The sequence below is a fragment of the Manis pentadactyla genome, chromosome 4 (assembly GCF_030020395.1).
Source record: "Manis pentadactyla isolate mManPen7 chromosome 4, mManPen7.hap1, whole genome shotgun sequence".
Classification (NCBI taxonomy): Eukaryota; Metazoa; Chordata; class Mammalia; order Pholidota; family Manidae; genus Manis; species Manis pentadactyla.
Genome location: NC_080022.1, coordinates 136,106,236 through 136,121,524, shown reverse-complemented (window position 1 = coordinate 136,121,524; position 15,289 = coordinate 136,106,236). Strand labels below are relative to the sequence as shown.

Genomic DNA, 15,289 nt, shown 5'->3' with positions numbered 1-15,289 from the left:
CCAGATGCCGCTTGTCGTCCCACCACGTGACCACTGCTTTCAGCAACGGTCTCCCAACCCTCAAAAGCTTCGCCCCCAAAGGCGTCCCACCCGCGAGTACACTGGCTAAGCGGGCCTCTGCCCTCAGAAAGGCAGCTGCCGCCCACCCTGCTTTATCCTACTCAGGAAGGGTACTCCAGGCAACTCTGATCAGCTGCAGCGTGCGTGTAGGGGAACAGGATGGGGACTGTGGAAGGTCCTAGACTGACAGGTCAGGTAAAGCCAGTTGAGACCATAGGGTTGTTGGGAAAGCTCAGAGCCGAGTCATTTTCAGCTCTTTCTTGGAAAGGTGGGTTTCACCCCCACATCCAGCCAGTCTTCTACCAGCTTTTCGAAAGCTTTCCTCCCAAGCAGGACTCAGTGAGGGCTATAAACACAAAAGAGCCCACTCCGCTTTATTTACAACACGCAGGCTGTCTGTACAAATAGCTGGCCAATATTATTAAAAACAAAAGAGGTGAGTGAAAGAATCGTCACCTGTTTTCCTTCCTCCCTGGGCCAGGCTCTAGTTGGTACTCCACCTCTGAGCTGCCATGCCCAAAAGGGGAAGTCCAAAATAAAAACACAACCGGAGTAGAATAAATGGGAAATAGATGATGGAGGGGAGTGCTGTATTTACACTAGAGTTTTATAGACTGTCCCATTTCCATCCCAGTTTCAACCCTGGCCCAGAGAAGTGAGAAGTGGCAGCAGGTCTGAGGGGCAGAGATTAAGTCTCTAGGGACCCAGACAGCCTCCCACCCCCAACCCCCAACTGTAACGGGCCCGCGTTCAAGTCCACAAGGTAGAAAGGAAGGGTAGGTGGGGTAGAAACATGGGACACTCATTTCCAAACCAGTCTCCCTTGGTAATTCCTGCCTTGAAGTGGGACAATAATCGAAGCTCCAGGGATTAGGCTCAGGACCCTGAGGCTTAGTTCTCAAGATATATTGTCGTTTGGAAGTTCCAGCCTAGAGATGGCAGTATCACGGCTCTCCAGATTTAGGAGGCCCCCCTAACCTCCGGGCCTCTGGCCGCAGTTCCTTGCATTTCTGGCAGTAAAAGAAGTCAGGGACATTGGTCTTCTTAATCTTAGCACAGGAGAGGTGGATCCACGTCCCACACAGGCTGCACTCAATCATGGGCCGCCCGGCAAAGGGCTTTCGGCAGTAACACGTGATCAGATCCCATGAGTCATCACCTGGGGAAAAGAAGGGTTTGTTTGGTGTTCTGTCTGAGCTTTTGGATCCACAACAGCCCCAAATCCATCATCCCAGCTATCCTTGGGCAACCTTAAACTTCTCACCTGATTCTACCATGATGTCCTCATCCATGACCCGCATCTCGCCTTCACTGGAGCTACCGTCTCCATCTTGGCTTGTTTCAGTGCTGCCCACCTCCTTGCTTTCGCTGTCAGTAGGAGGGGCTCCTTCAGGGTGCATTGTGGCAGGGGGCCTAGGAGCCTCGAGGGGTGTAGGTAGCACAGGGGCTGGGGCTTCACCCCCTACCATTGTGGCTATCTCTTCCTCCTCCTCCTCCTCTTCTTCCTCCTCCTCCTCTTCAGAGTCTGTATCACTGGGGGGTGCCCGGGGAGGCCCAGGAGGTGGGAGTCTATCCCCCCGCTCTGCCTTTTTTAACTTCCGCTTCTTGCTTTTCTTGATTCGAGACCTCTTTTCCCCATCCCCAGGGCCTGGCCGAGATCTCCGAAGCACACCAAAGCCAGCACCCCCTCCTGGCCCCAACTTCCGGTTCTTTCGGTCCTTCTTTCGAGGCGGCTGGGAGAGGTCCCCTTGAGAAAGGGGTACTGGGGTAAGAGCAGCAGGGGGCCGGGAAGCATGGGTCAGGGATGTGGGGGACAGTGAAGATGCCATTTTGGGCCCATCTAAATCAAAGAGAGAGTCCTTGAGCTTCATCTTCTCAAGCAGGGTGGCACTGTCAGGGGCTTGCAGACGAGAGAAAGTGGACCTTGGGGGTCCTGGCTGGGTAGGACCTACTTGAGCTGCCCTTCTCTTGGATGACTTTGCTTTCTTAACAAAGGTCTGGATGGTTCGGAGATCGGAGGGGGCAGAGTCCCAGCCATCACTGTCTGCTGCACTCTCACCTCTCAATGGAGAGCTGGAGCCAGAGGCTGGCCAGTCACTTTCCTTAAAAGGGGGAAGAGACCAGAGTCAGAAGGCAGCCCAAAGTCATCTCAGCCCTTCTACAAACTCAAGATTAAAAACCAGAGACTACAGCTACCCCAAAATATCCTGCCCAAACCACCAAATCTCACTGTACTCAGAAAATGTATTCCTACCCCAATTTCCATAAGCACCTGCTCTTGAGCACTCGGCCCTCAAATTTTAGGCATCTCCCCAGTACCCACTGCATTGACAACATTGTATCCCCAGACCAAAGCTGCGTTTCTTTAGCTGTTTCTGTACAGCCTCATTTTGTTTACCATTTTTAGCTTACTAAAAGTTATCCAAGAGCACCTTCCATTAACAGTGCCCCAAGACCATTCACTACTGATCAAGCTACCTATCTCTACCAATCCCACCCCCACCCCAGGTTTCAATTTTCAACTGCCCTACCCTTACCTTATATATAATTTGATTGATTTCTCCCCTAAATACAGACCTATTTGCTAAACAGTTCTTCTATAGTTCCAAGACACCACCACCCCTCGAGTCAGTTGTCGTCCTGTCCCTACCTCTTTGCTGGGGGGAATGTAACCAGCATAGGCTAAAACAAAACTGCAAAATTTGTTGAAATCCTCAATTGTTCTCCTACGTTTCTCTGGTGGCTGAAAGGAAGGAAACATGTATCACATGGAGTTTAAGGGCACTCCTAAAGGCATAGTCCCTGGGGTGAGGAATCTGGAAAAGGTAGGAAGAAGAGGAGAGTTGGGGGGTGGGGAGGATCCGGCAGGAACACTAGGCTGCAAAGGTAAAGGGAACCTCACCTGAGTCTCTGGCTTAAGGGTCGGAGGTGGATCTGTGAAAACAAAAGCTGAGTCAAGGCACTAGGAAAGAGTTTGTATAAAACCCCACCTCTAAACCCTGAAGGTCCCAAGGTCCCAAGTAGATCCCCCTCCTCTCCCAGGTCCCTCAGCCAGGCCAGCAGGTCCCCAGCTGTGCTGGACTCGCCCCTGCTCCCCCTTCCGCCCCGGGAGGGGCGGAGCTTGGGCGCGGCGCCACCTCAAGCCTCGCTATAGCGCTCCCCTCCCCCCCTCCGGAGGCCCGGCGCCCCGTCCCCCATCCCCCCCCAACTCACGGTTTCTCTAGACTCCAGTCTACTGGGCTCTCTCGGCGCCCCACCCCGCCATACCGCTCCCCTACCGAGCCCGGGCTACCGCCTGCCCCTGTCCTTCACACACGCCCAGTGGCCCGAGTTCTACCCTGCCGCGCTCTATCGCCCGGGCCCTATGCGATCGCACATGCGGCTCGCCCGCGCTCTGGGTCCAGGATGACCACGCTGAACCGCTCCCCGCCCTCCGGCCCCTTCTACTCGAGCACGAGGCCCGGCGCGCCCCTCACCCCCACCCTAAACACACACAGGCACACACATCCAACGCCACTTCGCGTCCGGGACAGACCAGAGAGCTCTAACCCGGACGCGGCCCCACTTTCCCCCCCATACCGCGCTCTCCACAATTTCGCCGTCCCTCCGCCCCCATCCGGGGCTTTGGCCCCTCCCCGTCTCGAGCTCTTTGGGCTCCCCGCCGGGCCCCCGGGCCCAGTTCCTAGTGCTCTCCAGCCGCCGCCCCCCCTCCGCCCCCGTACTCGCTACAAAGTCACTAGGCTACGGACCCCTAAACTCTAGCCCCCCCCCACCAGCTCTCTTCCTCTTTATCAAACCCCGCTGCTGCCGCCCCTGCCCCCCTCACCCTCTGCAACTCCCAGGTTCTAACCCTTGCCAACCAAAACCCCCTCCCGCAACTCGCCGGTCCTAACCCCCACCCCGCCCCACCGCCCCACCGCCCGTACAACTACCCGGCTCTCCTCGCTTTCCGGCTCTCTCCCCCCACAGACTACTCCCGGGTACAGGTCCCTCTACCGCAGACAATACCCAGACCCCCTCTTCTCCCCACAACTATCTTGCCCACCCCTCCAACAATCACCGGGCTATCTCGGGCCAACTCCCGGGAGCTCCGGCACCACCGCCACAAACTCCCCCACCTCGGCGAACTACCGGGCTCCTCAGTCCTCTTCTACATCCTCCCCCCCTCAACAACTCTCCAGCCTCCAAATCCCCCCAACCTCCCAGCTCCAGGGCCCCTCAATCCGCCCGAGGCCCTTTCGGCCCCTAACCCCCGAAGCTCCGGGCTTCCAGCTCCCACTCCCCTCAGCCCCCGCCACACACTGTGTCTCATCTCCAACTACCCCCAGCTTAGTCTCCCACTCCTTTCAGCCAGGTCCCTCAACTAGTCGCTCTCCAACCTCCGGGGGCAGGCCCCACGACCCCCTCCGCGCGCGCCCCTGCTGCGCTCCGGGGCTCGACCTCCAAGTTTGCCGATTGATTTCTAGCCCGCCCCTCGCCGGCTCAGCTCACCTTCGGGACTGGGCTCCGCCATGGCTTCCAGCATCGCCCCCTCCCCTCCTCCCGGTCCGGCGCTCCCCTCCCGAGCTGGGGATCCCGGTGCTGCCTCCGGTGCTTGGTGCCCCGACCGCCTTGCTCCACAGAGGTATCTGCCTAGGCCCGGTTGTGACTCGAGTCCGCTAGCCGCTGCCGCCACCTCCCTCTACCACTGCCTCCCGCACTCCCGGACCGGGCCCCCTCCCCCCGCACCGCCGGCCGCCTGCTCCCTCCTCCTCCCTCCCTCTCTCTCTCTCCTCCTTCTCCCCCTCCTTTCGCGGGCGCCTACGCACAATGCATCAAGGGGCTTGTAGTCCTTCTGGGGACAACGGAAAGAGGATTGCATAGGCTCCTGAAACTTCAATTCCCAGCAAGCCACGACTAGCGCAGGCGCACCAGACCGCTCCCCTCCCCCGGGGAGTGGCGGGGAGATTGGGAGCAGAGGGTAGAGCGGAAGGGCACGCGCAGGATCCTGGGAAGTGTAGGCAAGGCAGGACTAATAAAGGGGAAGAAGGGATTAGAATTCCCAGCCACCATACTGTCTCATTATGCAGCTTCTTTCTCCCCAAGGGGACCGCCCCATTTCCGGCCAGGCAGATAAGTGGTTGCTGGGAGATGCAGTTCCCCTAATGATATCAGCTCCCGGATCCAGTCTTCTCCCTCCCTTGGGTGCCTCTCCACTGGATCCCCCAGTCTGGCTAAGTGAGATGCAACTGAGGATAGGGTCCTTTTACCAGCTTCCCCACACAAAAATCTCTTAATCCAAAATGTTATAACTTGGATATATTCATCTAAATTAGGTACTTTCAAAGTTTCTGCACAGGAACCCACAATAAAACAGTATTTTTTTTTTTAATGTCAGGACCCAATACGCATATAAAACTGAAGTTTCATGAAATGATACTGAAGAGTATTCCATCCGTCACAACAAAAGCACTCTTTTTCGTACAAGGAAAAACCCAACATCAACAGAATAAACCAAAATAACATAACTATCCCTCCAACTCCCTTTCCCCACCACTGATGACCAAAAAGGGGGGGAGGGGAGCAACACAAAGCAAAATCCAGTTCAGCTTGGTGGTTTCCTCTTTTATTGATGTGCCTCCTACCTTCCTGGACAATTCAGTCCCTTCCATCTACCCGCAAAAAAGAAGACAGTAAGAGGAAGAGATTGTTGGGGATTTGAGCCCCTTGGGCAGTTAGAAGGGGAACAGAAACCAAAAGACTCACTGGGTGTGACAGAGACTGACAATCAAGAAGTCTAAAGCAGAGTGGGAAAGGTGGTAGAGAAAGGGGAAGAAGAGAGAAAGGAGAGGTACTAGAGGCCATCTCCCCCATTAGCCCCTCCTGCTGAGAGGCTGGAGGAGGGCCTCAAGCATTAAGAAGTGCAGGTCCTGAAGAAGGGAGGTGGTATTTGAACCTGAAGGAGTAGTAGGTCAAGGAAGGGAGGCCACCTCTCTTTTTGTAGAATAAGACCCCCCAACCTCAGGCGCAGCAGCTTCACAGACCATAGACACTTTCATCACTGTAGGCAATGTATAGAAAGAAGTCTTCTTCATGGTGTTCCTGGGGTGAGAGCAGAAAATGATGATGCTCTGGCACCTGGGCTTTAGTTACTTAAGCCACCCACCACCCAGACACATTCTTTAAAAACCATTCTTTTTGGAAACCCTAAATATCAGTGCCTTGACTCTCCCTCACCTCCTCTAAGGCCCCAGGAGCCAAACGGTGTATTATCCCTAGCAGCAGTTCTAGGCAAAAAGATTGCAAACTGTTCTCTGCTGCCTTGGACTGGGGAGGGAACTGGGGGTAGGGGTGGGGTCCAGATCAGAACAGATGCTTCAGCTCACTGCTCCCTCTCTTCTCTACTCCCACTGCCCTGTCCAAACCCCCAACCCAGGACTATCTGGAATTATTAAGGCCAAACATAAAATTGAAAGCTGAGCAAGCCAGCTAGTCCAAGAACTGCTGACCTAAAATTTCTTCCCCTGAAGCTCTTCCAACTCCTTTTCAAAACCTCCAGAACTTCCCAGTCACCGTACCTGGTATAGTTGACCCATTGTGGCACTGGTGGGTGGAATGACATTGTTGACAAAGAAAAACAAGGCATCCTCAGCTCGGAGATGAATTCGCTTCCGGATCAAGAAGTAGAACTGACCAACTGCCAAAGATACAAGGTGTGATAAAGTGCAGAGGTCACAAATGCCCTCAAAAGAACAGCTGCTATCTAAGCCTCCTCCCACAGAAAATGCACTCCCACCAGCAAGAAGCAAACCTGAATAACTGGGTCAGGTTCCCACCTGTGAGATCAGAAGGCACGAGGTATTTCTTTTTGTCCAGGTCTCCTATCCGAGCTTTGGGAGCCTTTTCCACTATCACCTGGTAAAGGGAAAATGAACATTAGGAGACCTTAGGTATACAGCCCCACAGGTTCTGTCAAGAACTCAAGCAGCAATATTCCTAGTGCCCAAACCTACCCGACTCATTTCTCTTTGTCTCTGAACACACCGTGCAGCCCTGAGTACAGATTCTGACCCCACTGACTCGAACTCATCTAAACACCCAGGATCCGTGAGCAGGGCCTCATCATAAACAACTATCTTAATCATACGTGGATGACTTGTCTGGGTCGACTACAGCTTCAATCTCAAAAACCTAGCTAGCTGGGACGAATGACCATGTGAAGTTCAGCCTGTCAAACTCCCTTCAGCCTTCCAAACGAATCCCAAAGGTCTCTCTCTCTCTCCCATCTACATCTCCTAACCCCCAGCTCTCCCACTACCCAACTCCTTTCACCTCCAGCCCCAGTAACAGCAGTTTCGGGCTCGTTCCCAACCCCGCCACAGGCGGCAGCCTAATGCCCGCGCTGCCCGTCCCGGACCCAAGCCCAGGCTGTGGCGTCAGCGCCAGCGCCCTCGGCCCAGGCTACTGTCCTCACCGGAACCCGGTCCGGGTATTTCTTTCGGATCTTCTCGCCCTCAGAGCGGCGCTTCTCGAACGGATGCTCCTCTTTATACACGAACTTCATCCTCCCGGGAACCGGGCTGGACCTGGCTGGGCTGAGGGATCCCGGGGGCGGGGGCCGGGACGGGGGGCGGCGGCAACGGCTGCGACGCGCGGACTGATAGAGCGGAGCGATCCCAGGACTTACGCCACTTCCCTATTCACCAACCCCGCCCCCGACCATCCGGGACCTCCCGCCTGCCACGTTACGCCATTAGCGCAGCCGCCCTAACGCCCCTACTGACTGCCCCCTCCACCTCACGCCATCAGCGTAATCGCTTTGGAATCAATTTGTGGGCTACGCAGGCGGCGTGGCAAAGGTGGTTGGCTTTAGCTATTGTCAAAAAAATCCCTGAAAATCTATTTCCCGACCGTTCTCCCACGAAGCTGGACGAAAAGGGTTTAGGAGATGGTAATCATAATTTGAAACCTCGTTCTCTAAAATTTCTTTTTGGAAATAACGACGGGGGACGGGGGGGTTGGGGAAAGAGTAGTTCATTACAAGGATAGCTATTCACGAAACGTGTTGGTACGCTGAAGGCGGCTGTTGACACCAAAACAAAGTAGTACCCGAGTGGGGGAGGTGGTCTCGGGATACAAAAAAAGACAGAAACGAGATACGTATTTGGAGAGACGCTCAGAACACTTGAGCTCTACGAATGAGTGGACCAATAGGGACCGGAGAGGAGGTCTCGAAAGGTAGGGACTACGTCAGCGCGGAAGGACATTTTCAGAGTATGGGTCACTGAAATCATGTGATCTCAGAGAAGGGCGGAGCGTCACGTGGCGGGTGCGAGGAAGTAGATCTGGCTTCGGGCAGGGCATTATTAGTGAGGCGGAGCCGACCCGGGCATCTGAGCGGGTGCCCTGGACACCGCCGCCTGGGGGCAGCGCCCGCTTAGAATGTCCACGTCAAGCCCCCAGTCACAGCTCAGCTTTTCCAGCGATGTGCCCTTCTTGCGTCCAGGTTTCTCCTCCCTTCATACTGTGTCCTACTGCCCCGAAGCTCAAGTTCCTTCAGCATACACAGCTGTCCTTTCACTCCCTGCCATCCCATCACTTAAGACCCTTCGCGCCAAAGCATCCGATGTCGAAACTGACTACTCCATCCCCGCAACGCCAACACCACCTTTCGCCCCTGCGCTTCGGGACCAACAGCAGTCTCCTCCCTGCCTAGGGAACAGGGTGGATGTGACCAAAGATACCCTCCATTTCCCATATCCCACAGAAGGACCTAGGGCAACTTTGTTTCAAAGTTATAATGCATGGTTTAAAAGAGAGGAAGGAAAATAAAGAGAAGGTTGGTTACAGGTCTGAGGGAATCTAGTAAGAAGGGGAAATGGAAAAATAAGGGGGAAGGGAGGACATGTTTGGGGAAAATCCAGTGGCCCAAAATCCCAGTTTCCCACCCACAGCCCAGCCCTTGGAGTGAAGAATTAGATCAGTTTTGTACAAGAGTTTTTAAAAAATCAAATCACAACAAAGCTGGCTTGGCTTTTCTTTGAGCCTCCTGGATTACCGAACGTCTGTCTCACTTTGGCCAGTCCTCTCTCTCCACCAGATACACTGTTTCAGCTCTCCTAGGCCTCCGCTTATGTCCCAGTCTGGGGTTTCCAGGGAGTGCGAACACGAAGTTAGAGTGAGGCTGCTTCAGAGTGTGGCCCATGTGTCCATCCAGACTCCATACAGAGGAGAGGGGTGGGAGGGGCAGACCCTGCCCGGACAGTCCTCACCATTGGACAGGGCATCAGTCGGCATCCCAGAGGGCTTACCCTCCCTTTCCCCCCCACCCCAACTCAGGTGGAGGGGGAGCAGCTGTCACCAGAGCCTATGTTGGTGAAGGTTTCGGCTCAGCACAGAACGAACATCAGCGGTGAACCTGGGATGACAATAACTTGCATTGGTAGAGTCCTTATAGTTGACAGTCTCACAACACCAGTGTTTGGGCAGCTTCACTGGAGATGTGGGGCAGAAATGATCGCCATTTTCACATGATGAGACTGGGGTTCAGTTTGCCCAAAACCCAATGGCTAAAATTGATGAGCTTTAATGTAAGAAAAACTGAGTTCAAATGCTAAATTCTTAAGGGAAGAGAGATGAGTAAGTAAAACAGGACAAACTTTTATTCCCTCTTGGGATCCCCCACCTCCTCCTTTCCTCAGAAATCTAAGTGTCTAGCTTCCCTTACCTGAGGGCATCCAGCATCGGAAGCAGGTTGAGAAGGGCGGTATCACTGGGGTCACTGAACCAAGATTTGATGGGGATGGCATTGTCTAGGGTGGGTGAAAATGCATATGAGAAGAATCACAGAATTCAAGAGAGGGTGTTTTTCCTTTTATTTGGGGGTGGGAATCATTACTTTAAAATATATGCCTCCCTCTCATCCACCCCAACTCAACAACCTGAGTAAAACCTTCCTGATTTATCCTCCAAAATAAAATTAAATTTTAATCACCATATCTCACATCAGCGTGAGGCTTCTAGTCAAATTTATTGCCATGGTGTCTCACCTGAAGCAAATTTGATATGAGAAATCTGATTTAATAAAATGCACGTGTGGGAGAGGGAGGTCATCTCATTTAAAAGAGTAACAACTTGCATCCTGACCTATGATAAGCCAGGGAATCCCAGCTCCAGAAATTCAAAATACCTCCTCAGAACCACTTCCTGGTCTTGCCAGACTCACCACCTTCCCCCATACCTGGATGGCTCCTGTAAGCTCCTGGGGAGTTATCCAGGATCACAATGCTGGAGAGGTCACTATGGACCACAGAGAGGTCCTTGATGTAGCTGCCCAATTCCAAAGTGCAGTGCTGGAAGGCAGGGTGAGCTAGGCATCAAAAGGAGACTCGCCCTCTGTGACAGCTCCCCCAACCCCAACATGGCCTTGGGCAACAGCTCCCACAAAGGGAATTATGTAGTATGACACCCACATCCCCCTGAAGGTCCGATTCCAGGGAAATTACCTCCAACTCAGACCCCTCCCTGGTGTGGCCTGCCTCCCGAGCCTCACTCTTAGACCTGCATTCTAGCCCTTTACCTGTCTGTAGTATCTCCTCTTGAGAATGCTTCTGCTATTGTCCAGTTTATCTGCCACAGCAGAGCCATAAATCTCCATGCTTGCTGTGAACACCACTAGCTCGTACCACTGGCTTACCTGAAACAGATCATGGGAGAGGGAGGTGTCAAAAGAGGTGACCATTCATTTAGACACAGTTTTCTTTCACTAGGACTCCAACCTAGTCCTTTAAGCTTTATAGCAACATCGAATGTCTCTGGGGACACAAAATTCTGAATGCCCCCAAACCTTCAAACTCAGAGTTTCAAGCATCATATACCCTTAAGATTTGGAGATGCAAGAACAAATGAGCAGGAAGAATAAAATTACATCAGCACAACAAAAGAACCAAACTACTAAAAGCTACTCTCCAACCATCCCACAACCTCCCCTCTCCAAAACTCCCCTTACCGCTTCTCCTCCCTCCTTACTTTCTCCAAATTCCTAGAGCCCTAAAACCATTCCTTCAGCACAGCACCCCTTGGCTTCCACAAACTCACCACTTCTAAGAAGAAATCCACATGGGGCCTCTTGTGTACAAAAAAACGGACGGGATGTTTGTCTATTACCACCTACAGAGGAACAGGGAAAGGCTGGGGGAAGTCCTCAGCACCACAGCACAGGCATGAAGGACACCTCCACCCTCCTACTGCCTGCTTCCATCTTCAGACAGCTGCTCATACCAGGGCATGGGGGTAGGGACCAGAAGCTCTGGGAGTGGGAGTGGGAGAGGCAGTACAGGTCTGAGAAGAACAGCAGACAAAACCATTCCGTGACTTCCCACCCCGACACACCTTGAGGATGAAGTCAGGAGGTGTTCCAGGCCGGACCGTGGGCCTCAGGACCCCATCATGATGGGAGTGAATAAGCGTCTCATCCAGATCCAGCACCAGGATCTTCCTCTTCACCTGGCCTGAAGCACATGGGGAAGGTATAACACCAACCAACCTCCAGCCCAGACCCAACCCTTACCTCACCTTAAAGGAGTCCTCCCAGCCAGCATACTCACTTAGCCGATTCCGGGACACGGGAGATAAGGGAAGAATATCATATCGAACAGTTTGGTACTGAATTACCTAAGAATAGCAAGACAAAAGATCATAATCCTTGACAAGGAAATCTTTCACAACATGTGCTAATACATAGCACATACTGAACATTTACCATATGCTGGACATCGTGTGATTTAAGGTTATTTCACTTAATCCTCAAACAACTCTAATAATACTGTTTTAAGGACAAAGAAACTGAAGCTTGGAGAGATGTAATACCTTGCCTAAGACCACACTGCTAGGAATAATCTTATTTAGTTGTCTGTCCCCCCCAGTTAGAATGAAAACTCAAGGAGAACATAGATTTTTGTCTCCATCAAGGCCGTATTCCTGGAACACAGTAGCAGGGGTGGTCAGTTAATATTAGAATCGATTAAGTGATGGAGCCAGGATTGTACCCATATAGTCCAACCTAAGAACCTGCCCTCTTAACCATGATATTTATTCTTCTGCTACACTGCACAAAGAAATGCACAGCCCTCCCCACCTCCATCCCAAGGATTCTTTGTGACAGCTCCCATCACCTCCTGTTGGGAACTGAGAGCCTCAGATTCCTTAGTGGACAGGAAGTAGGAGTCAGGAGGGGAGATCCTTGGGTCCCTAAGGGGAACAGAGGAGGGAATCCAGGGGTTGTCAGGTCAACTAAGTTCCCCTGGCTAGGGGCCAGCAGGCCTATTTTAACCAGCCACCTGTCCACTTCTGTCTCTACTAGCCAAGTCACAAGCTGCACAGAACCTTAGCCCTCTGAGCAGCCTCCTTATCCTAGTACCCAGGGCAAGGCAGAGAACACTGGAAAGTCCCACCCACCAGGCAAAATGATAGGCTATCCAGAGGCCAAAGTGAAGTAAGGGCTATGAGAGAGAGGTGAGGAGGGGACAAGGACATCCCCACTTCAACTTTCCAGCTTTCCCAGCCATCTCTAGAGGCTCCTATTGCTTACATTCAGCTCTCTCCCATGCAAAGCCTGGCAATTCCCTCCTCTGCTCTGCTCTTCTAAGCATAGACAAATGCTCTTCAGTTCATCCCTAGGCCCTGAGCCTCACCAAACCAGGCTCCACCCTTGCAAACCAAAGGGTCCTCTTCTCCCTCTAATCCCAAGGCATCTGCCCTTCTTTTCTCCCTGGCCCATGATGAGGGCTGTAACAGCTCGGGTGTCCTGCCCTGCTATCTCGGGTTGCACATGCTGGGCATGCAGGGAATGCTCCAAGCATCTGCCAGAAAGGGGGTAGGGAAGAGACCAAATTGGAAGTGAAGGAAGGGAAGACAAAAGGCTGTGAGGTCAGTGCTGCCAGAGGAGAGTAATTTTGCAAGTAATTAGCCTCTGAATGGGCCACAGCAGTACTTCCTATACCCAGAACAGAAAGCTGGTATGTTAAGGGATGAAAGGGGGATGTTCAGAGCAAGGTCAGGCAGAGAGGACTGCAGGTAACATGTAAAGAAAACCCAAGGAGAACTAGCCCCACACACTTCTCAGCATCTCTGACCCCAAATTATTCTTGGCTCCCAACTCTTGTGTCAGGGAAATAGCCCTGCCTACAACCATGACCACCCAGAAACAATTACCACCCAAAATCAGTAAATGGAAGAAACAGACTGGTAAGGGAGACCCTGAATCCAAGGCCAGGCCCATTCCCCCAAATCAGTAAGTCAACCACTACTACCACCCAGGGCATTCTGGAAATTCCTTGACCTGGGCAACCCCTGCCAGGTCTTCTTTCAAGTTTTACTGAAATGTGCCAAAGAGTACAAACTGAAGAACCTCTGCACACCAGTTCACCGAATTCTCCCCAGACTCCTTCAGAGGATTCTCCCCAGTGATGATGAGCACATATTCATTAAATGATGCTAGCCTAAAGTTGACCCTGAAGAAAAGCTGTGGAGGGAGGTACGCAGAGATACTTGGGTTTATGCACATAATCCACTGCCCACAGTATCCCTCTCTCACAATGCTAAGGTCTCCTGGAGAAACAACTGTATCCTCAGATTCAAGTCTACAACTAACAAGCACCATCGCCTGAAAGGGAACCCAAATTTGAATAGGCTCCCTTCCACAACTTAAGGAACCCAAACAAAAACATCTTTCTTAGTCTCTGGGTCTCAACAACTCCAGATACCTACACTCACACTGAAATAAGTTTTCAGGGCCTTCTTAGAGAATTCCCTTAATGTGAACGGCAGGGTTTTTTCCTTCACACCCAGGGCTTTTCCCAAGTTCCATCCTTGTTTGTCACATAATGCCCTCCCATCCGCCCCCACCCTTGACACATAAGCCTGTCTCTTCCTTGTTCTAAGACCAAACACACACAGATGTTCCTAATAACAGGAGGGTCTTTCACAAGCCCACATCGACAGATCTGCTGCCATCAAACAGGTGTTCCCCGCCTGTCGGTTTCTTTAGCAACAACTCCAGCTTTCTTAAAGAGAGCCCCACCCACCACCTAGCCCCCAAGAGTTGCCAAATCCTGTCTCCGACTAGGCCCTCCGATGTCGGTTCTACCCCCAAGAATCTCCCTCTTCCCCATCTCACCCTATGCCCAGTTAAGGGAACCCTAAATGTCTAACGGGAGAAGCCGCCTCCAGGACTCCACTCCTAAGCCTAAACAGAGGCCCGACACTTTTCGAAAATCCGTGAGCACCGCTGACAGAGCCCACCACCACCAGCGCCCACCCAGGCTCACCGTGCGGATTTGCCTCCGCAAAAGGTAAATGAAGAAGCTCCAGAGCTTGGCGGCGAAGGCCACGAACGTGCGCAGCCCCAGCAGACACTGCGTCCGCATCATCCCGATGACCCCGGCACCGCCGGCCCCGGGGCCCCCGCGGCCCAGCTCCGCCAGCCCCCCGGGGGCAGCCCCCCGCCGCCGGGAGGGGGAACGGGGGCCCCGGGTGGCAGGAGAGGCTGCAGAGAGGGGCACGGAGCGGGCGGCTCAAAAAGCCACCCCCGACGAGGGGAAAGCCCAGCAGAACCGGGAGCTGGGGGACAGGCGTGGGCAGCCCGCAGGGGCCCACATGGGCGGAGAGTGGCACCGACGGCTTCGCGAAGCTTGCCGGCCGAGACAGGTCGGGCTAGGAAGGGGTCCTCCGAGACCAGGAGGGAAGGGGATGGAGAATTGGGGGAGGGGGTAGTGGGGGAAGGGGCTAGGGAAAAGGGAGGGAGGGAGAAGGAAGGGGGAGGGGAAGGGGGAAGCGGAGGGTGGCCTGCTGCGCAGGCGCGCTAGAGGGCTGCCCGCAGGAAAGAGCGGGCGGGGGGGGGAGCGACGCGCGAAGGGCTGCGGCAGCGGAAAACCTGCCCTCTGAGCAAAGGAGCGGGGAAAGAGGGGGAGGGGGAGCCGAAGGGCGCGGATGGCTGGACCGGAGCGGCCTCCCCCTCCCCGAGGTCGGGGGTGCCTTAGCCGCTGGGGAACGGGGCTGCAGCCTCTGCAGCTGGATTTCCCACTCTGACGGGCGCCATTTTACCGCCCAAAGGACTCCCTCCTCCTTTCTTCCCCCCTCCTCTTCCCCTCTGACACTACTTCCGGTGTTGACGTGTATTCGCTTTACCGGGACTACTGTTCGACCTACTCGGTCTATGGGGGTGGGAATCAGGAAAGTGGAGTTAGCTCCG

At 53.6% G+C, this 15,289-nt stretch overlaps 3 protein-coding genes across 4 annotated transcripts; all 3 read right to left on the bottom strand.

The window, feature by feature from the left end:
* Nucleotides 1-411: 411 nt before the first annotated feature.
* PHF23 (PHD finger protein 23) lies at nt 412-4,761 on the bottom strand. Its single transcript, XM_036896076.2, has 5 exons — nt 4,552-4,761; nt 2,963-2,994; nt 2,711-2,803; nt 1,325-2,162; nt 412-1,219 (listed from the first exon to the last, which is right to left on the bottom strand). The coding sequence occupies exons 1-5, from the start codon at nt 4,583-4,585 to the stop codon at nt 1,005-1,007; spliced, it is 1,212 nt and encodes a 403-aa protein (XP_036751971.1). The 5' UTR covers nt 4,586-4,761; the 3' UTR covers nt 412-1,004.
* An 882-nt stretch (nt 4,762-5,643) lies between these two features.
* GABARAP (GABA type A receptor-associated protein) lies at nt 5,644-7,717 on the bottom strand. The gene is made up of 4 exons (XM_036896084.2): nt 7,514-7,717; nt 6,876-6,954; nt 6,618-6,736; nt 5,644-6,141 (listed from the first exon to the last, which is right to left on the bottom strand). The coding sequence occupies exons 1-4, from the start codon at nt 7,601-7,603 to the stop codon at nt 6,076-6,078; spliced, it is 354 nt and encodes a 117-aa protein (XP_036751979.1). The 5' UTR covers nt 7,604-7,717; the 3' UTR covers nt 5,644-6,075.
* A 1,306-nt stretch (nt 7,718-9,023) lies between these two features.
* CTDNEP1 (CTD nuclear envelope phosphatase 1) lies at nt 9,024-14,806 on the bottom strand. Of its 2 annotated transcripts, XR_005026903.2 has the most exons (9): nt 14,367-14,806; nt 11,646-11,712; nt 11,431-11,549; nt 11,137-11,208; nt 10,619-10,735; nt 10,280-10,391; nt 10,034-10,088; nt 9,767-9,851; nt 9,380-9,457 (listed from the first exon to the last, which is right to left on the bottom strand). XR_005026903.2 is itself a non-coding variant. In XM_036896082.2 (8 exons), exons 1-8 carry the CDS (start codon nt 14,466-14,468, stop codon nt 9,397-9,399), a joined length of 735 nt encoding a protein of 244 aa, XP_036751977.1. In that variant the 5' UTR covers nt 14,469-14,798; the 3' UTR covers nt 9,024-9,396. The 2 variants fall into 2 exon arrangements, 1 of the variants encoding a protein (XP_036751977.1); XM_036896082.2 differs by lacking the exon at nt 10,034-10,088 and having other exon boundaries at nt 9,024-9,457; nt 14,367-14,798.
* Between the last annotated feature and the right edge of the window lie 483 nt (nt 14,807-15,289).

Bases quoted from the DNA above. Each gene is read 5' to 3' on its own strand.
- CTDNEP1 (XM_036896082.2), bottom strand. From the start codon at position 14,468: ATGATGCGGACGCAGTGTCTGCTGGGGCTGCGCACGTTCGTGGCCTTC. The intron at 10,392-10,618 runs GTAAAGGGCTAG...CCTGCCTTCCAG, and splicing joins AGAGGAGATACTACAGACAG to CACTGCACTTTGGAATTGGG. The intron at 9,458-9,766 runs GTAAGGGAAGCT...TTGTCATCCCAG, and splicing joins CCGATGCTGGATGCCCTCAG to GTTCACCGCTGATGTTCGTT.
- PHF23 (XM_036896076.2), bottom strand. From the start codon at position 4,585: ATGCTGGAAGCCATGGCGGAGCCCAGTCCCGAAG. The intron at 2,804-2,962 runs GTGAGGTTCCCT...CCTTCCTTTCAG, and splicing joins CCCTTAAGCCAGAGACTCAG to CCACCAGAGAAACGTAGGAG. The intron at 1,220-1,324 runs GTGAGAAGTTTA...TCTTTTCCCCAG, and splicing joins GGACATCATGGTAGAATCAG to GTGATGACTCATGGGATCTG.
- GABARAP (XM_036896084.2), bottom strand. From the start codon at position 7,603: ATGAAGTTCGTGTATAAAGAGGAGCATCCGTTCGAGAAGCGCCGCTCT. The intron at 6,955-7,513 runs GTGAGGACAGTA...TCCCTTTACCAG, and splicing joins AATACCCGGACCGGGTTCCG to GTGATAGTGGAAAAGGCTCC. The intron at 6,142-6,617 runs GTACGGTGACTG...CTCTCACCCCAG, and splicing joins CAATGGGTCAACTATACCAG to GAACACCATGAAGAAGACTT.